The sequence below is a fragment of the Diceros bicornis genome, unplaced genomic scaffold (genome assembly GCF_020826845.1).
Source record: "Diceros bicornis minor isolate mBicDic1 unplaced genomic scaffold, mDicBic1.mat.cur d_74_multi, whole genome shotgun sequence".
NCBI classification, from domain to species: Eukaryota; Metazoa; Chordata; class Mammalia; order Perissodactyla; family Rhinocerotidae; genus Diceros; species Diceros bicornis.
The window spans coordinates 1,718,420-1,739,423 of NW_026690930.1; the positions used below are offsets into that span (position 1 = coordinate 1,718,420).

Genomic DNA, 21,004 nt, shown 5'->3' on the forward strand with positions numbered 1-21,004 from the left:
AATGATGGTTGCAATTTTTGAATACATTGACAGACTTTTCAATATAGTAAGACCAAGATGACTTCTCTACATGGCAATAGATGGAGTGGTAAGTGCTAAAATAATTAACTTAGAGTCTTCCGTTTTTGTTTTTGCTGTGTTCCCAGTGTCTAGAATGAAAGTCAGCTAAATAAAGAAAAATATTGAGTGTGGTAAATTTGAGAAAGCAAGCCTCATCCTTCAGTCATGCATTCAAACACTTTTTATGCCTGTTTTGTACCAAGTACTGTGAAATGCTGGGGATGTTGGTGACTGCCCTTGCTTTTGAAGGGCTTACCAGTAAAGGGACAGAGACTTAGATAAATGAGTGAGGTTAGTTATTTATGGGCTTTATAGGCACTAGATAACACATGCAGCATGTTGAGGGAAGAAGGTGTCAGTGCTACTAAGAGAGTTGGAAGATAGAGAGGAGGTGACTTTTGTCCCATTTCTTGAAGGATAAAGAATAATTGGAGATTGGTGGGCAGTGGAAGGGGATGGATGGGACAGATATGGGGAGGGAGGACCTTATGGACTTCTCAAATGTGGCAGGTAAACACACTCTCCATGCCTATGATCACACTAACATATTTGGGCAACTGTAGGAGTTTTAGATTGGAAAGGGAAGTAGAGTGATGACTTGAAGAAGGCCTCACTTGCCATACTCAGGAGTTTGGATTTTATCCTATAGGCTGTGATTAGTCATCACAGGACCTTAAGAGGGGAATAACTTACTGACCTATGATAATAATATCAAGTAGCTTAGGTTATAATTGGTTAGCAAACTATATACCAGGGTTCAAGGAAAATTAAGGTAAATCATAAGCCTAAATTTATTTATCCATATGCAAATAGATTCTCTTTATCTTTTAGATTTAGCAATTGTAGTAGCTAATGGAATGATTTTGAAAATCCAGAAAACTTTGGGTCCAAGAAGATTAACTTTTCTGTGAGGTTCTCTTTACTCAAAGAAAAATCTTAGCTACCTGATAACTTGTTAAGTTGTAGTTAAAGTGGAGTAAAGAATAAAGGGAACAGGAATATGTCTTATTTGGAGCATATGCCAATTCACATTAGCTAAGTTTCTTGAAGAAAATTTTTAACTTTACTGCAGTATGCCCTTACTGCTAGATCAAGTATAAAATATGTACATATTTGTGTGCGTTGTGTATGTGCTCATGTCTGTAACATGTTTTTTTGTTAAAATATAAATGTAGATCACAGAACTTGGTGCTTGAAAGAATTAGATTAGGTGGTCTCATTTTACAAAAAAGGGAACTGTTTAAAAGAGAATATAAAATAACTTATTTTTTGTAGACAGGATACTTTAGAGTCCCTTCCAACCCCAAAACTCAGTTCAGTAACTTCAGAAACTTACAGTCCAGTTCACTTCATTTAGGTTTATCCAGTGATTTAAATTTCACTTGGTTAGAATGATTTAAAAGTACTTTTGGTAAAAACCTTGTTCCCTGTCTCCTGCTGTGCTTGTAGAGACAGAGTGGTGATTATGAAGCTTATTGTGGGAAGTACAAAATGAAAGTGCCTTGGGGTCCTATAGATCAAGTAGTTTTCTTTTGCTTTTATAGGGCATTGTGGATCTCATTTGGAGACCGTCCTTCCTCTTAGGCAAGGACAGAAGGAAGCTCTTCCTGATCCTGGTTCTGTAGTCATTGTCTGCTGGCTGAGTCTTTGAGTCAAGTGAGCTTTCTTCTTGGGTGCTTTGAAGCACCATAACCCAGTGGAATTGGCATTAGGTCGTGGGGCCTGCACTGTTAAGTGCTGTGGCTTCATAGGATGTTTGTCCATTTGATATGTCACTCACTGAGCTCAGCTTTTAGGTTCTTGGTCCAAATTTAAGTCCTCAGGATCTCCTGTCTGTCGTGAAAGGATTATTAGACATATTACTTACCTTTTCCATTTTAGTGTACTATTTTTATAAAAACAACTGATTCAAAATAATGTGCAGATTTAGTTGCAAATATTTTGAATAATATTATGTGAATGTGAAATACATGTTTTTCAGGAACCACGTGCTAAAATGAGCCAGCAGCGTTCGAGGAGGTTCAGAGCATCAAAGGAAGGAATGGAAGCAGCAGTAGAGAAGCAGCGAGTCAGGGAAGAAATACTGGCAAAAGGTAAAGAAAATGAGTCTTGAAGGTGGACTTTTTATAAGATGTATGCAGAAGGGGGAGGGGCGGCAACTTTTTCTTTCAAATAGATAAGGTTTTAATTTACTTAGAATCCCAGAATATGCAAGGAAAATTTATGTTCACTGTTGAGGAAAAGTTGTTAATGGAATTCTTCACTATTTGTTTCCAAACTCTGTAGTAAAAGAGAAACTTGGGACTACAAGGAGGGAATTCTGGTAGGGAGAGCAGATTGTCAGTCCCTCTCAGGACAAGTGCAGCTCTTCTGCTAACTTTTCTATATCTGTAAAACAGAAATATTTTAAGTGCTTCTTACTTCTTTTTTTCTAATGGGGGCTATTAGAAAGCTAGCATTCTGTAAACATTTTCCTCAAATCAGTCTTGGTAGCTTGCCTATTGCTTCCTCTTAGAACTCAGAGGTCTACATGAGGAGGCCTGGGATGATGTGATCCATATTCCAGGCTTTCACCAAGTCACACACACTGTCAGTCTAGATTGATGTAGCAGGAACCGAGGCAGTGAGGTACCCAGGGTTCTCTCAATTTTGAGGAGGGGAGGGGTGGGATGTGGCCATTTTTGCAATTCTTCAAAGCCTTGAAATTCCTGATGGGTACATAGGTAGGAGTTGGCTAAAGCTCAGAGAGGAGAAAGGTCAAGAGGTCTTCATGCCCACTCTGACTGGTTCTTTCCCAAGACACCTGTGTGTGAGATGGGGTGTGGTTGTAGCAGAGTGGTTTGTTTGGTGTTTTGTTACATAGGGCAATATGATAGACCAGGAAAGCCACAGTTTATTGGCTCAGGATATTACACTTGGAAGTTGAAAAAGGATACCATGGTGTAGTCAGGTCAAGCCTGCAATTATGATACATTCTATGTTATTTTAATTTGCTAGAAGTATGCGAGTATATAGTTACTTTTAGCTGTAGCTTATACTAATACTCTAAAACCTGTTTGTATCTATAACAGATTATCTTTGATTTTAAAGATGTCTTCTTTCTTGAACATGTTATGAAATATGTTTGTGTCTTGAGAAAAAGCTAATCAGTGATACAGAGGGAAAAATAGGATTTTTGTATCCCTCTAGCTGATATTTTTATTTCTTATCATTTATTTCTTATCATAAGCTGTGATAAATTCAGCATTTTAATTTGTTTTTCTTTTTTTTTTTATAATTTTTATTTATTTATTTTTCCCCCCAAAGCCCCAGTGTATAGTTGTACGTCATAGATGCACATCCTTCTAGTTGCTGTACATGGGACGCAGCCTCAGCATGGCCGGAGAAGCGGTGCCTCAGTGCGCGCCCGGGATCCGAACCCAGGCCGCCAGTAGCGGAGCGCGCGCACTTAACGGCTAAGCCACGAGGCTGGCCCTAATTTTGTTTTTCTAAGGCACCTTTATTTTAAGAACTGGTATCAAATTAGAACCCCTAACCCGTGTGTGTATTCTGCTGCAGAGGGCCTTAGGAAGAACATCATAATTTTTATATTTTTATATAACAATATAGTATCTTTTGTGTACTATATATTGTTTGACACTTCTGTTAAAGCTTTATTTAAATTTGAGGAGAGGAATCTTATTTTCTTCCCAGAAAGGGGAACATTGTTCCTCAAGTGACAATACTTCTCATTTTTTTGTATTTGAACTTACTGTTTTTGTTGTTTGGGCTTAATATTGTGTAGTTTACCTCACTTTTTATGGCGATAACAAAACATTGCCTTTTTCTCTAGGTGGCTTTCTTCCTCCAGAAGAAATAAAAGAAAGATTTGACAGCAACTGTGTTACACCAGTAAGTAGTCTCAGACTTTGCTGGCTATTGCTAACTCTTAAATGATAGCTTAATTTATTTCCTTCTATCATTTTAGGGAACCGAGTTCATGGACAATCTTGCTAAATGCCTTCGCTATTACATAGCTGATCGTTTAAATAATGATCCTGGGTGGAAAATTTTGACAGTAAGTTTCACATTTTGGTACTTCAAAAAGATGAAGGTGATATTTGAGTCTATACTTTGATATGACTGATAGTATTTTTTTCTTTTTTCCCCCCTGTGAAATCCTAGTTGACTGTCAGAGGAAAGGAGAGGCTGCCAGGGTTATTAGAAATGGGATGTCTTGCATGATCCAGTTTTAGACAGTCGAATTTTCTCTCAATGCCAATTTTTTGTCCTCGTACCGTCACTATGAAGCCATAAAATGGTACTCATGGTTTAAAAAATATCTATTTATGTATGAAAGTAATTTTTAAATGAAAATTTCTATTTGAAATCAAAATATAGCAAAATTAAAGTCGTGGGTCTGCCTTTAAAGAATCACTGTGTTCTCCTAAGTATTTACGTAAAATTTAAACAAACTGTTGTGTGATTTTAGGGTCATAAGCCTATTTCCCTGTTATTAGGTGTGGGAAATTGTGTTTACTGGGTGTCTTTTATTGATTGCTCCCAGGGTTTGTGTGCTTCAGTGCTGTGTCCTTAGGTGGCAGTGAGAATGGTGGAGACTTGTGACTGGTCGGTTTTGCTAATGGCTAAGTTTAACCCAGACATTTGATTTTCTATTCCATGCGGTAAGTAAACAGTTTTGGTGTTTAATACACACACACCTTATTAAGAAAAATTTCCAATTAATAACATCTTAATAGAATTATCCCAGTTTATTTTAAGATACTCAGTTCTGTTGATTTTTGTCCTAGAAAATTGGAGATGAGCTGAAAGTGTTAAAAACTGTCTTTTATAGGTTATTTTATCTGATGCTAGTGCTCCTGGTGAAGGAGAACATAAAATTATAGATTACATTAGAAGACAAAGAGGAAAAAATCACTTATGAATATCTGATTGACAAGCCATTATATAGAAAATGGTAAAATGTGATATTCCTCTGGTATAAATATAATAAATATATGTTTTCTCCTCCTTTAGCTCAGCCTAACCATGACCCAAACACTCATCATTGCTTATGTGGAGCAGATGGTAAGTTTCTTCTTTGGAATTTGAGTCTCTTGGATTAAACCGTAGCAAGTTGATGAGTTGGTGTATAGTAATGAATTATTCATGATTGCCTGGAAATTCTAAAGTGCCTTGCTGATTTTATGTTTGAGAGGAAATTAGTACTGAGTTATTTAATCTGTGATTAATGTTTACCTATCTTTAATTTTTTTCTTACATTTTTCTACCTTTTAATATGGCTGCACATACCTTTAAAATGGACGAGTGTTGACTCCTGAGTGGTAGTCTACACTCTAGGCCCATGTATCTGGGGGACATCTTGTTGACTGAGAACTACTAGGAAGTTTTAGGCATTTTGACTTTGCTGCCTCTGTTTGTGTGCTCCTTTGGGCTTTTCTTTGTGTTGGTGTCTTGTGTTATGGTAATGTCTTATGTCTTTGGTTATGGTAAGGATCTTCTGAAAGTGCTCACTGTTCAGTGTTTTGTCATTGTTGATTGATAGCTGATCTCATTATGCTCGGCCTTGCTACATATGAACCCAACTTTACCATTATTAGAGAAGAATTCAAACCAAACAAACCCAAGCCATGTGCTGTTTGTAATCAGTTTGAACATGAAGTTAAGGACTGTGAAGGTTTGCCAAGAGAAAAGAAGGGAAAGGTAAGAAATTTGAGATGGTAGTTGCCTCATTTTTAAAAATTTTATTTTATTTTTTTTGTGATAAAATATATATAATACAAAATATACCATTTTAACTATTTTTAAGTGTATAATTGAACAGCATTAAATATATTCAGGTTGCTTCATTTTTAAAATAAAGAGAAGACTATTTTTGATTAGATTTTTTACCTACTTACTCTGTTCCCTCTCATAGAAATGTGTCTTTGAAAACTCTTTAAAGACACATTCAAAAGCATGCGTGTGCTCATTCTTTCTACTCTCCACTTTTTCTAACATAGCTTGTAAGTATACGAGGCTTAAGTCTCATAGGTAATAATGTCCATGGCACATGATTTGTTTGTACAAGTAATGTTTCAAATGGTTATTCTTAAAAGGAACTACAAATCAAATATATTAAACTTGTTGATACTTTAAACTTGTTGATACTTTTAAGTTACTCCTAGTTTCTGCATATTTTGGGTTCACTTGATTATATCCAGTCTCTAAAGAGGTTTCTATCTGTTTTAAGAATATAGTACCTCTTTAAAAGACATAGTGAGTGAAAAAAGCAGGTAAGAAGTATACTGTATGCTCACAGAGAAGGGTCTAGAGGCATACACATCAAAATACTGGTTGGCTATCCGTCAGAGATTGGCAAACTCCAGCCCTCTAGATTTGGCCTATGAGCTAAGAATGGTTTTTACTTTATTTTTTATTTTTTATTTTTAAAGGAAGATTAGCCGTGAGCTAACATCTGTGCCAGTCTTCCTCTATGTTATATGTGGGTTGCCACCACAGCACGGCTGACTAGTGGTGTAGGTCTACGCCTAGGATCCGAACCTGGGAACCCTGGCCGCTAAAGCGGAGCATGCCAAACTTAAGCACTATGCAGGGGGCCGGCCCTGGTTTTTATATTTTTAAAAGGTTGTAAAAACAAAATAAAACATGAAAGAATATGCAACTGAGACCCTGTGTGTCCCGCACAGGCTAAAATATATATATTTACTATCTGGCCCTTTGCAAAAAACATTTGCCGATCCCTGGTCTAGGTATGATTGGGATTATGGGTAATTTTTATTTTTAAAATGGTTTGGTGTGTTCTTTTTTTATTTAGTACTTGTAATATTAAAATGGATCTTGCTTTCAAAAAAGCTATAATGTTCATTTGGCTGGAAACAAATTACAGGGTTTAGAGTAGACTTGTTTAATCTTCACTCCTTTTGTTGCAGCACGATGAACTTGCAGATAGTCTTCCTTGTGCAGAAGGAGAGTTTATCTTCCTTCGTCTTAGTGTTCTTCGTGAGGTATGTAGCAATAATCACTAGAATCAGCCCTCTAAAGCAGAGTGCCGTTTCATAGCTTTAATGGCAGCATTCCTTTTTGGTTGTAGTATTTGGAAAGAGAGCTCACCATGGCCAGCCTACCACTCACATTTGATGTCGAGAGGAGCATTGATGACTGGGTCTTCATGTGCTTCTTTGTGGGAAATGAGTTCCTTCCTCACCTGCTGTCGTTAGAGATTCGGTATGTGTGTTTGTGTGGGTTTTTAAACTACTGTTGTAGCCTTCTTGCTTACAGTGCGTACTGGTCCTAATACATAATGTTTGTTTCCTGGTGGCAGGGAAGGTGCAATTGACCGTTCAGTTAACATATACAAAAATGTGGTTCACAAAACTGGGGTAAGTTCATTCTTGAATAATTTCAAAACAGATGTATTTGCTTTTATAAGAAGATCATTTTACATGTATTTTATCACTTACAGGGTTACCTTACAGAAAGTGGTTATGTCAATCTGCAAAGAGTACAGATGATCATGTTAGCAGTTGGTGAAGTTGAGGATAGCATTTTTAAAAAGAGAAAGGATGATGAGGTAAAGTGTTTCTATTGCAGTAGCTAAATTGCTCCTCTCTCTAATAGGCTATGATGATCCTGTGATTGTACTTTTAACCTCTTTGAGTGCGTTGTTATATTATTATAGTGTATCAAACGCCAATGTAATCGTGAGTGGCCAGTGCTTTGATTATTTTATAAAGGCTGTGATGCATGCTGTGTGGAACTGTGTATTGCACACTGTGTGAATTGCACTGTAATTTTTTTCTCTCTTCATAATCTTGATTAACATAAAAATCCAAATACGTGTCTGATCAACAGGATGTGAAATGAGGGTTCCAAGACTGGAAGAATGCTGGGAATGAACTAGTGGATGCCATGTTTTATAGGAAAAGTTTATGCTGTGGAAGTCAGGTGAAGACCTAGGAACTCTGTACTCTGGTAGTGGAGTGTAGGGGCCTCTGGGTTAGATAGCATCAGTCTAGGCAGAGGGTTGCAGCTCTGAGTAAGCAATTAAACATAAAAGAAGGAAATAAAATAATAAAGCACTTGAAAATTGATGACATGTGATAGAGTGAGTGCTTAGGTAAGAAGTCCAGTCTGGCTTAGGCAGTTGGGAGTGTGGTTGGGCCGTTCATGAGACAGCAAGCAGTGGGAGTAGAGCAGGTTGGGGTGAGGACAAGGTAGAAATTGAGGTTCATTTTGGAGATACTGAGTTGGAGGGGTCACAGGACACCTGAGAGGAGAAAAGTCCGTGAAGCAGTTAGATGGATATGTGTAAAGCTCAGGGCAGAAGTCTTTTGGAAGGAAATTTGAGAACATTAGCAGAATACTTCACCTCATGAGTGTGAAGTTGAAATCCCTGGAGCTTTGTATGGAGTTCAAGTGCCTCCAACAGAAACCTTAAGAAGCATGGAGGTTAAGGAGAAAGGGGAGTCAGTTCTAGAGAGGTGGGAGGAAATCCTTGAAGAGATGAGAAGCCACTGGTGCTGCCAGAGGCGTCAGAGTGAGATAGGCCCCTAGATCATGGCCAGGGTTTCAGAGATCCTGAAGAGTTAGTGGGGTGGGGGGGCAGTAGCCTGGAGGCAGAGTAGGTTGCAGGGTGGTTGTGAAAGAGTGGCAAGGGAGGCAAGCAGTGGGTAAAATGAGCAGATAGTAGCTTTTTAGAAAGAGAGTGAAGGAAATCCTTTTAGAAACTGATTTTATAAAAAGTCACATGGCTATTTTGAGCAAATAGCAACATAATAATATTGCTACATTGCTTCATTATCTCCTAACAGATTAAAACATGTCATTGCATCTGACAAGATTTTATATTTTCTTCAGCTTTGTATGCTATAGCTAGTGATCTCTTTTTTAGAATCTTGGGTACCATTTTATATAACAGTGTGAGTAGACTGTAAGTGTTCTTTTTAAAGCCTTTGGTACTTGGTAATCTTCTGTGACGGCAAGAATTTTTCACATGTAAAATTTAAATAGCATAACTGACTTTGTCTAGGATATCAAATGTCTATCAGCACAGCCATTTTTAACTAAGCCTTCAACAATTATGGTGGCTCCACCTGACCTGCTGCCATTTATGCTTAAGAAAAAACTACACATACGGTGTAGTACTTGGTGTAAAAGCCTCACGTTAGAACAGTCCTTTTATGTGGTTTTAGGTTACTCTGTACTATTAAGTATTGGTGATATTTGCCGTTAGAGTGGGATGTATGGGATTTGATAGATACCAGAGTGCTTCAGATTTGAGTACTAAAGGTTCCAGCTGGCCTGGCAGAGAGGGCATTTTAAAGCTTTGGATCGTTTTTGGTATCCCTGACATCATATGATGTTTGTCAGCATGGTTGGACATCGGGGAAATTTATGAACCCTCAGAAATTCAATATAATAGTATCTAGGTGTGTGTATTTTCCCAGGAAGTGTGTCTCCGGCTTTTGACAGGCTTCCAAAGGAGTTCATAGCACACAAAAATTAAAGATCAGTAAAGTCCAACCAGGTGTACCTATTTTGCTTATGTGTAACTACCACCCTTAGAAATAGGTATTTAACTGACCAGCAGAATACGTGGTAAAAGAGGAATATATCAATATTTATTATTAAAATTGAGCAGTTAGGTCAGAAATATGATGCTTTTTATTTTATGAGCTTTGATGTTTGCCTTTTGTCTTGCAAATCTTCTTCATTTATTCAGCATATATTTATTAAGTGTTTACCGTGTGCCAAATAGTATTCTGAGTGTTACTGATACAACAAAAAACAAAAGAAAAAAGCAGACAAAAATTCCTGACCTCACGGAGCTGATATTCTTCCGCGGGAGATGGACAATAAACACAGAAACTGAGTAAAGTGTGTCATGTGTTAGAGAGTGATAAGTGCTGTGAAGAAAAAAGCAGATGAGGCAATATCTGGGAAGGTGGATGTGAGGACATTGCAGTTCTAGAAAAGATGACTAGAGAAGGCCTCACTGACAGATGACTTTGAAGGATATGAGGGAGTAATCATGCAGGTGTTTGCAGGAAGAGCATTTCAGACAGAAGGAATAGCCAGTGCAAAGGCTCTAGGGCAGGAGCTTCCCCAGGATGTTCACGGAACAGCAAGGAGCCAGTGTGGCAGGAACAGAGGAAGCAGAGGGAAAATAGTAGGGGTAGGAGAGGAGGTCAGAAAGATGGTGGAGGGCCAGATCTGGTAGGACCCTATAGGTCGTTATAAGAACTTTAGCTTTCACTCTGCATCAGTGGAGGGTTTTGAGTATAAAAGTGACAAGATCTGACACATATTATAAAAGGATCACTCTAGCTGCCCTGTTGAGACTAACTGTATGGAGGCAAAGATAGAAACAGTGAGCCCAATTAGGCTCTTTTGCGATAATCCAAGGGAGCCAACGTGGTGGCAGTGGAGATTGATAAGAGGTAATTGGATTCTGAACATGTTTTGAAGGTAAAACTAGTGGATTTGGCTGGTGAATTAAATGCTAGGGGTGAGAGAAGGAAAGCTATTAAGAATGACTCCAAAGCATTTTGTCTGAGCAATTGAAAAATGGTCTGAGCTGCTGTGATAAAGAAGACTGGGAGGCACAAAGCTAGGGGTGGGGATGCCATTTGGGGCATGTGAAGTTTGTACACCCAAGTGGAGATGTTGAGTGGGGAGAGGTCCTGACTGGGGAGTCATCAGCACGTAGATGGTGTTTAAAGCCGTGAGACTAGATGATCACTCCCATGAGAGTGAGAGGTCCAAGTACTGGGTGAAGAGGAACGCCAGTATTAAGGTGTTGGGAAGTTGAGGAGTGAAGGCATTCAGCAAGAGTGAAAGAGGAGAACCAGGTGAGTGTAGTGTCCTGGAAGCCAAGTGAAGAGCACGGATCAAGAAGGAAGAGTCACGGTCAGATACGGACTGAAGACTGAGTAATGGATTTCACAGTCTGTGGGTCATTGGTGACCTAGATAAGTTTAAAGATGGGGCAAAAGCTTGATTAAAGAAATTGGTGCTGTTGCTGTCTTAGGAGGTTTTAAGGTCGTCAGCCACCATGTATCCAGCATTCAGCCCCTCTCCTGGCACAAAGCACAAAGTTCAGATCTCAATAGGGTGTTATATTGCAGGTGGCAGTACTGACTTGAAAGTGATGGAAGTGCAGCTGCTGGTAGAATGACAGTCAGTACAGGACCTGCTGGCCCCTGTTTCAGTCCACAGCAGCAGCCCTGGCCACCGTAGCTGTCGTCTCAGTGCCTTGATGCTCACAGAAACTTGGGCGTGGGAGGAGTGCTTTCTGGGGTAAAGGAGGCCTTTCAGTGGCCCAAAGTAAGTGGGGAGTTACTTATTTGTATCTTCTCCGTATTGGTGGGCTACTTGCTCCAGGGTAAAACAGAGGGTCTTTGTTATGACTCTTGCATTCTTTCCTGAAATGATATCAAAAACTATCTGAAAAAAATTAAGAGGAATAATTAAATTGTATCTAAACTCAATTTAGAATGCTCTCTGTCTATCTAAAGTTCTGATAAGCAGCACTTTGAACATATAGTCCATTGCCTAGTTTAATTAGTTACGTTTCTGGGGTCTTCCTTTAAAACTTTGTCTCCCAAATCATTCCTGGTAATGATTTTTGTGTAATTATTTGACAGAATATGTGGATTTTATACTTTTAGGACAGTTTTAGAAGACGACAGAAAGAAAAGAGAAAGAATGAAGGTGAGTTTTAATTAATTTCATCAGATTGGCAATAACATACATTTACAATTTGGGAGGAAGATAGCTTTTTATTCCTTATCCAGTAGTTTGTTAGGGACGTAATGTCTACCCAGCTGCCTCTTACCTGGAGAAAGAATGCTGGTGTCAGTTTTAAAGAAGTCCTTTCTAAGCTCTAGAGTCTGAGGGGATACACTTGATGGGCCAGAGGGGCCGGGTAGCACTTAGCTGTTTGAATTTTTTACGGTAATTGGGTATTGTTTTTGTAACAAAAATAGTTAGCTCTTTGTATCTTCTTGAAAGTTACTACACTCTGTCTATATCCTTGTCAGGTTACTCTTCCTAGAACACAACACTCGAAACTTTGTTGTTTCTCTGCTCAGAAATTACCAGTGACTCCTTAGTTCCCGCAGAATCCAGTTCTATCTTAGTCTGGCGTGCAGAGCATACTATGATCTGGTCAAGTTCTCACCCTGCTTTCCCCAGTTGTCTTCTAAATATAGCAAGTCCCTCCTGACTCCGAGCATTGCCTTTGTTTGGTCCCTCTCAATGGGTTTCTGACTTCACGGCTCCCTCCCATCTTACGTTTTCCACGAGGCCTCCCTATTGCTTCTGCTTGTAATCCGGGTTGAGCAGTCCTTCCTTTTAACTCGAGTGCTTCTCGCTTGTGATATTTGTTTTCTTAGTTAATTGCATAACACTTATAGTCACTTAACTTCTTAAGTTTTTGTTTTTCTTGTCTTCCTTACTGGATTTTAAACAAATGGAGTTTGGGGACTACCTTTTATTATTATATTTTATTAGAATCGAGCAATTTCAGGAACCTATAAGGGAGAAAAGTAGAGTTATTGATTGTTGCAGGTGGGTTCAAAACCACTTAGATCGGGAAGGGCATGTTTGATGTCTACCTTATATATTATTATTTTCTTTCAGTCATTGTCTGTTTAAAAAATATCTTTTATCAGTCAGCCATGACTGTCATCTACTGTAGCTATAATCATAGCTCTGACTAATTGGAAACAAAGAGTTAAATTCCATCAAGGTGAAGGGTAAATAGAAGTTGTATTTCCTAAGTATAAATCAAACTCTTGGCTTATTTTTTTACCTTAATAGTTAGTTTTATTTGCCTAAAATTGTGTCTTGAATGCATTTTGAAATTGTAAGTGAACATAAGGGAATAACCTAATGATATTTGAATAGCTTCTGTGTATCAGAAAAGTGTATTATATGTACTTTTATAGCAGAGTTATTAAATATTACAGACTATTGTTTACAGGGTAAGTTACCATCAAATCAAACTGTAGACAACCCTGTAATGTTAACGGAAATCCATTTCATCTTTAAAGAGCTTACAGCAGGGACTCTTTTCCATTGCCTTCATTTCTTCCTGTCATCTAACTGTGTTGTGATTTAATTTTAATTTCTACATTCATTTCCATTTATGTTAGAGAGATCAACCAGCTTTCACTCCTGGTGGAGTATTAACCCCTCATGCCTTGGGTTCAAGAAATTCACCAGGTTCTCAAGTAGCCAGTAATCCGAGACAAGCAGCCTATGAAATGAGGATGCAGAATAATTCTGTAAGTAACTTGTTTTTATGTAGCATTGAAGAGTGGTGACTTTCAGATGCCTCTTACAGTTGTGTGTGAATTTATCACTTAGCCTGGCGTTGTTTTGTTTTATAGTTTTTCTCAATTTCTTTTGCCTTGAGATATTTTTAACTCTGTTAAATCCTTATTAATATGAAAATATCTAAATGATGTGAAAGAAAAGAACATACATGTAAATGTGGATAGCTAAGTGGCTGCAGTGTTTCTCTAATGCAGTCGGGCCACAGTGCTTCCTGCTTCCCCAAAGGTACTGGGTGGTGATGGTGCTAGAAGCATGACAGGACATCCAAATGTCTCATAGCTAGAGCAAGAGAAGAGGGTGGTTTTACTGCCGTATTTCCCCTTTCCTCCCAGGGATCAGTTATGGGCATTTTGCAGAATAGTATTCTTCAGTTTGTCAAATACAGGTACTCCTCACTGTCTACACTCTCACTCTCCAACTCAGATGTGGAATATATCTGAATACATATTTTAAGGTAGCTCTCATTATCCAAATTTTTTTTGAAGCTCTTTTTTTGTTGCTGGGAAAGATTTGCCCTGAGCTAACATCTGTTGCCAGTCTTCCTCTTTTTTTCCCCCTCCTCAAAGCCCTAGTACATAGTTGTATATTCTTGTTATAAGTCCTTCTAGTTCTATGTGAGCCGCCACCTCAGCATGGCTACTGTCAGACAAGTGGTGTGGTTCTGCATCCGGGAACCGAACCTGGGCTGCCAAAGCGGAGCGCGCCAAACTTTTTTGTGAGGGAGATCAGCCCTGAGCTAATATCCGTGCTAATCCTCCTCTTTTTGCTGAGGAAGACCGGCTCTGAGCTAACATCTATTGCCAATCCTCCTCCTTTTTTTTTTTCCCCCAAAGCCCCGGTAGATAGTTGTATGTCATAGTTGCACATCCTTCTAGTGGCTGTATGTGGGACGCGGCCTCAGCACGGCCGGACAAGCGGTGCGTCAGTGCGCGCCTGGGATCCGAACCCGGGCCGCTAGTAGCGGAGCGCACGCACTTAACCGCTAAGCCACGGGGCCAGCCTTGAGCGCACCGACCTTTAACCACTAGGCCATCAGGGCTGGCTCAGTTGCTCCCTATTTATAAACTCAGGAACTGAATGGATTTGCCTCGTGGTATTCCTCCTTATTTGAACGTTGTAATCCAGACTGCAGAAGCAAATCATCTCAGCCAGCAAGGCTGTGCTCTGTCCAGTAGCTTCCTGTAATGGCAGCAGACCATGAGCTCAGAGCACCCGGCAGGGCAGCAGCAGGGATAAAGGAACAGACCGTGAACTAATGTACACAGACAAAAGGTAATCAAAGCTATTGCTTATTTCAGGATAGTAGGCATGAGAGAAAGAGAGAATGTTGTAGAGGGAGGAAAGATATTATATAAGGTACAGTATCCTATGTAAACTTTTGCTGTGATATATCCAAGGAAATTACCTAAGTTGGGACATTTAAATTTCATTATTCTAATAGTTATCCTATTGATGCTCAAATCCTTTATTACAAGGCAACCCTATATGTGAAATTTTTGCCATATCGTGAGACTGGTTGAATTTATAGTCCCATAAATTCACACTTAGAAGTTTTAGGACCTTAGATTTGGAATTTGGAAACAGATTTTGCATCTTCTGAGAGAAGCGGCTGGAGTTTCTGTTGTGTTTTTGTTCTGTTTTTGCTTTCTTGTCTTATTCCTTACACCATTAACAGAGTGGGATATGGAGAGTCAGTGAAAGGTTTTGCAATGAGATGCTTGTGTAGAATGGAAAAAGCTGATGTCCATCATTTAAGATTATAGTGACTACCGTCCTCACAGAATGAACTGAGAGTGACTAGTATTGCTAAGACCACGTTGATGATAAAATGCTTTTTTCTTATTCTCAGGGAGGCAGGTAGGTTTAAACTTTGCCAGCTATGATTGCTTTGAGAAAGATTCCAATATTCAGGCTCCACAGGATTAGACTATATTGATTAATAATGTCTGCCATGGGAATAGGAATGGGGAGATTGGTGATTAGGTTGCTTATTTGATCCTGTCTTAATTCTCCTTGAGACCGTTCTTTCTACTGGAATCTTTGCATAGAGGAATTTTCATCTAGAATGTGTTGAATTTAAGGAAATCATGAAGCCAAATTACCAGTTTATTTAAAGGAAGGCTTTACAGTTATGGATTTTTGCTGTGTTGTTTTTTCTGAGCTGTTTGGGTGTGCTGGGCTCCAGTGCTTGACTGGTATCTACTGATGGTCAACATGGTTAATGTTTTATTAGATAGCTTCTGTTTCCTCATAAATATGTTTTTAAATTTTGCATTCTGAAGTGTAGTTTCATTATATTTGCGACCATTCTCAGTTTAATCAACTTTGATTGCAAAAACAGCTTTTTAAAAAGAAATTTGAATGAATTGGTATGACTCTGGTATGTTTAGGAAAAAATATTTCTGAATACTTTTGTTAGTAGAGATAGAGCAGAAAAGAGCAGCAGATCTTTAGCATTAAAGAGCAAACAACTTCTTTTCTTCTTTTCTTCCCTCGAAGGTATATTATTTTTGTTGTCTAAAGATAATTTATATCTTGTTTGTGAATTTGGGAAAGATTGCTTTGTTTACACCTTCTCTGTACTTAGATGATTGACAGGAATATCAGTCTCCTAATTTAATCCAAATGGATTAGTGTTGTTTAAAATCTAATAGGGACGACTTCCTGAATGGTTAACCGCCATGCGCCAGGCAGGCAGCTTTGATGGTTCACATATATTGTTTCATTTACTCCTTGCTATAACCTGTAAAGAGATAGAACAGTATCGTCCCTGTTTGAAGTTGAGGCTGACAGAGGTTAAATAAATTGCCCAAGGCCATACAGCTGGTCAAGGTTGGAGTTGGTATTTCAGACTCAGATGTGTCTGACTGAAAATACCCATCTCATTCTCCAAGTACAACAGTGCCTTCCTGGATTTATTTTTATTCTTTGTGGTTTTTTTTTTTTTTTTTGGTTTTTTTTGGTGAGGAAGATTGGCCCTAAGCTATCATCTGTTGCCAATCTTCCTCTTTTTGCTTGAGGAAGATTTGCCCTCAGCTAACATCTGTGCCCGTCTTCCTCTATTTTGTATATAGGTGGCTGCCAACGAGTGTTTTAGGTCTGTGCCCGGGAACTGAACCCGGGCCGCTGAAGCAGAGGGCCCCAAACTTAACCACTAGGCCACAGGGCTGGCCCCTGTTTTCTTTTTTCTTTTCTTTTTTTTTTTTGATAGTATTAGCCATACAGTATCATGAATAAAATTGATATTATACATTTATTAAAGGAAAGTGTTGTGAGCTCTATGTGAAATATAGTTTTGCTTTGTTGTAACTTTTCTTGGCCTTTGGTGTGAACTACCTTCATGCTGAGGTTTTAGTTACAGTATCATTAAAATAGGCTCCTGAGTTCTCGATTTAAAAATAACTTACTTGAAATATCTAATATACTGTGAATAACAGAAGAAAAACTTTACCATGAAAACATTTTCTGCCACTTAGGTTTTTGGTCATTTAACATTAAAGTTGCAGAACATTTTAATTTTTGTCTGTGTGTGTGTGTGTGTGTGTGTGTGTGTGTGTGAGAAAGATTGGCTCTGAGCTAACGTCTGTTGTCAATCTTTCTCTTTTTGCTGAGGAAATTTGGCCCTAAGCTAACATCCATGCCCATCCTCCTCTATTTTGTATGTAGGATGCCACCACAGCATGACTTGCTGAGTGATGTGTAGGTGTGCGCCCGGGATCTGAACCTGTGAACCCCGGGCCGCTGAAGCGGAGTGTGTGAACTTAACCACTATGCCACCAAGCTGCCCCTAATTTTTTAGTTAAATATTAAAATACTTTAGGGTGCTACTATGTTCATTGAGTTAGGTACAAAGGGAAGATAATGGTAAATTTAAAGTGGTATCCAAGTCTTTGAAATAATAATAAAAGCTGCATTTTTCTAAGATGACTAATAGATTTTATTTGTACAATGAATTTTAAAACAGCATGTATAAAATAGTTTAACAGATATCTGGCGGAGTCTCATTAAACTGTTGCTTTCTAGAATGGTTGTACTAGGTTGAACCACTTACATCTAACTTTATTCTCACCAGCATTATTTTATGTATTAGTTTATATACATATATATATATTTTTCCCCTTACAGCTTTGTTAGTTAATTGGTGGAACGTGATCACAAATTCATAACACGAGGGAACCACCAAAGAAAAAAAATGTTCAAGTCCTATAATTAAAAAAAAAAATCTATGAAATTAAGTTTTTCTTATTTCTTCTGAAGCAGTTTTTACCCTAATGTTCAAATTCTTTTGAGTCTAAGCGTAGGAGGCTTGGTACTATATTATTCTTTTTTGGAGAGGTGGAGTAGGCCAAGATCAGTCTTTATACTTTCTAAATATATTTACCATATCTATTTAATAGCTTTAAAAAAATGTATTACTGTGAAGCATGGTGGTAACAGTAGTTGGATGTAACTTCTTACGTGAAATGAATAATTAAATCCTTCCTCTGTAATGTCATAATTGTCTACAGAGTCCTTCAGTATCTCCTAATACGAGTTTCACTTCTGATGGCTCCCCGACTCCGATAGGAGGAATTAAGCAAAAAGCAGAAGACAGTGACAGTGAACCTGAACCAGAGGATAACGTCAGGTGAAGCCATTTTTTGGTAGCACTTTGTTAGCAAATTGCTGAAATAGACGCCGTCTAATTAATGCTGTTTAGCTTAGAGCAGCAGTGCCTTCAGATGCTTGCCTGTGATCTTTTTATCCACCAGTAATTAATGTGGAGGGTTAGGATAGTCAGTAAATTCCAGTGAGATGTGTAAGCTATAGCTGTTAAACCTAAATATCTAGATTAGTATGCATGCTGGTTTTTGTCCTCCAAGCCCCTTTTCCCTCTGAGACCAGGCACTAGATCGGCTAGACATGAGGTGTTTAGCTCTATGTGATCTGAATGTTACTGTTATGAGATTAAATTTTCAAGCTGCTTAACCCAGAAAGTTCAGTTACATTTGGTTACTTGATATAGTTTGTTTTAATCATCTCAATTGAAAAGTTTCTTCTTTAAAATGAAATATGCAAAAAGCTTTCGGTTAAGAGAGAAATGTATTTTTAAAAACCACGAACTTGCATATGCACAACTATATTTCATGACAGAGAAGTTTCCCATTAGCTATATACTTAAAATTTATAATAGGAATATTGGATTCTTTAATTTATACAGAAGTTTGAGATCATTATATAATAAGATTAACAGCTTCTTGTGTGATTAAATCTGGATTTGAACCCTGGGCTCAAGTGCAAAGGGCCAACAACCTCAATAATTGTAACTCATTTAGAATTTTGCAAAATGATTTATTTCAAAGTTAAACAGTAGTGGTTCACAGCTCATGCTTCTTTTATAGGATGTGGATGATGTGTTTGTATTTATGATTAGAAACTTCAAAAGTGTGATGTCTGGTTCTGTATTTTCCCAACATCTTTTGATGTCAGATTCAGAGATCTGTGGTGACTTGTGATTGAGCATTTACCTGATCTGAGTTTTTATCCTCTGCTTCTGCAAGTCTTGGAGTATATTTTTTGTTTTACCATGTAGCCATCATGATCAATATAAGCTTAATAGTTAACTTGATTTTTTTAGTACTTTATTGTTTAATTTTGGTGCTGAAGATAATCAAAGTAGAATTGCTTCTATCAAGAAATGCTTGGAGTTCTTAGCATTTATTTCATTAATAGTTTCTGTAAAATAGTGATATTCAACATTATGGATAGAAGATATTTCTCCTAATTGATGTTCTGTAAATCTTTTGCGTGGGGGCAAAGTTAAAATTGGTATGGTGTAGGGGCCGGCACGGTGGCACAGCAGTTAAGTGTGCACACTCCGCTTCGGCGGCGTGGGGTTCGCAGGTTCAACCGCTTGTCAACCCATGCTGTGGCGGCATCCCCTATAAAGTAAAGGAAGATGGGCATGGATGTTAGCCTAGGGCCAATCTTCCACAGCAAAAAGGGGGAGGATTGGCATTGGATGTTAGCTCAGGGCTGATCATCCTCAAAAAAAAAATGTAAATAAAAAAATTGATATGGTGTATTCTGAAACATGACTGCAATTAATTAGTAAGATCTGGCACATGGTAGAAAAGAGCCCTTAATGGAGAATCATCCTGACGTTCTTGATCGTTCTTGATTTTTTTTTAGTATTCTTTGGCATCTTTAAATCTTTCAGAGATTGAGAAATGAGTACTTAAAAAAATAAAGAAATATACTTTGAGTGAAAATGTGGTTTTTCACATTGTATTTTCAGTGATTAATGAAAATTTAGTGAATTGATGACCTCCTTCTAAGTTTTACCAGAACGTGTGTGTGTGTGTCCGTGTCCTTCACTTATGCCAACAACGCTTTGTTGAATGAGGGAGAAGGCCCAAGGATAGGGAGAGTAGGTATATACCTAATTTCTGCCTGGCTTCTAGATTATTCTTTTTTAAAAAAGTAATTTAGTTGACTTTCTTTGTGTAATTTAGATATACTTTAACAAACTGAGGAACTTGAACTATATAAAATATCTTCAGTATTTGCATCTTAAAATGTAGTTTTAGAATTGTTCTACAATCAAAAAAACATGTAAAACAGTATGAAAATCTGAGCAAACAAGTGTTGTGTATCTACTTTAATAAATGGTTATTCTCTTTTTTTTTTTACTGTAGTTTTGTAATGATCTTTCTAGAATCAGTGTTTAAGTTTTTAACGTTTAACTATCTTTAAGTTGATAATAAATCCTGTGAAAGTGGACTTTTTAGAAATAATTAAATGAAGCTATGTTAATATTCCTGTTTAACTCATTTACATTTTACCTGGATATTAAGTATAAATTGATTTGGATGATAAATTGGTAGCTAGTTACTGAAAGTGTATGAATTCAACATGAACTGGCTTTGCCTGATTTTTAGGCTTTGGGAAGCTGGTTGGAAGCAGCGGTACTACAAGAACAAATTTGACGTTGATGCAGCTGATGACAAATTCCGTTGTAAAATTGTACAGTCTTACGTTGAAGGGCTCTGCTGGGTTCTTCGATATTATTACCTGGTACAAAATGAATATTTTCCTCTAAATCTCTAGTTAATCATTTTAAGAAAATAGTTATTTCTATAATAGTGTGTGTTGTTGAGCTATATTCTGAAATTGAACCCAGACTCATATTTTCAAGCTTCCTATAAAGAAATTCATTACTTTAAATAAGATTTGTTTGTAAAGCCTTTGAAGCTCCTTAGGTGTTAATATATAAACGAAGCTAATTTTTGTTATGCTAAAGAATTTCAGCATTAAATACTGTGGTTGAGAGTACTTGGTCTTTAAAATTATTAAAGTTTATTGTTTTGTTTAGTTGGAATAAAAAATAACAGAGTAACTAATACACAGTCGCTAAATGGCTGAACAAAGGACAAAAGCCTGGAAAATAACTGGTAAGAATTTGAAAGGAATTTGAAGGATACCATTTCCTCCATATAGTGTAGTGATGTTACATGAAGTGCATTCTCATTGGAATAATCTGTATCTGACTTAAAGCTTTTGATAAATGAGATGTCAGATTGGTGAGAGATTAGGCGGACATATAGGGGATTGTAGCACT

General features: G+C 37.8%; 2 protein-coding genes across 2 annotated transcripts; both read left to right on the forward strand.

Moving 5' to 3' along the window:
• Window positions 1-4,239, forward strand: LOC131402371 (5'-3' exoribonuclease 2-like). Its single transcript, XM_058537173.1, has 3 exons — window positions 1-88; window positions 2,042-2,153; window positions 3,893-4,239. The coding sequence occupies exons 1-3, from the start codon at window positions 71-73 to the stop codon at window positions 3,994-3,996; spliced, it is 234 nt and encodes a 77-aa protein (XP_058393156.1). The 5' UTR covers window positions 1-70; the 3' UTR covers window positions 3,997-4,239.
• An 803-nt stretch (window positions 4,240-5,042) lies between these two features.
• On the forward strand, window positions 5,043-20,608 carry LOC131402372 (5'-3' exoribonuclease 2-like). The gene is made up of 10 exons (XM_058537174.1): window positions 5,043-5,127; window positions 5,606-5,763; window positions 6,993-7,067; window positions 7,154-7,287; window positions 7,385-7,442; window positions 7,526-7,633; window positions 11,733-11,779; window positions 13,223-13,352; window positions 17,913-18,031; window positions 20,325-20,608. Exons 1-10 carry the CDS (start codon window positions 5,058-5,060, stop codon window positions 20,491-20,493), a joined length of 1,068 nt encoding a protein of 355 aa, XP_058393157.1. The 5' UTR covers window positions 5,043-5,057; the 3' UTR covers window positions 20,494-20,608.
• The last annotated feature ends 396 nt before the right edge of the window (window positions 20,609-21,004 follow it).

Excerpts from the sequence above, each read along its gene's own strand:
- LOC131402371 (XM_058537173.1), top strand. Across the intron at positions 2,154-3,892 it reads GGAAGAAATACTGGCAAAAG|GTGGCTTTCTTCCTCCAGAA; the intron begins GTAAAGAAAATG and ends CTTTTTCTCTAG.
- LOC131402372 (XM_058537174.1), top strand. The coding sequence starts at position 5,058 with ATGTTTTCTCCTCCTTTAGCTCAGCCTAACCATGACCCAAACACTCAT. Across the intron at positions 7,288-7,384 it reads CTGCTGTCGTTAGAGATTCG|GGAAGGTGCAATTGACCGTT; the intron begins GTATGTGTGTTT and ends TCCTGGTGGCAG. Across the intron at positions 7,634-11,732 it reads AAAAGAGAAAGGATGATGAG|GACAGTTTTAGAAGACGACA; the intron begins GTAAAGTGTTTC and ends TTATACTTTTAG.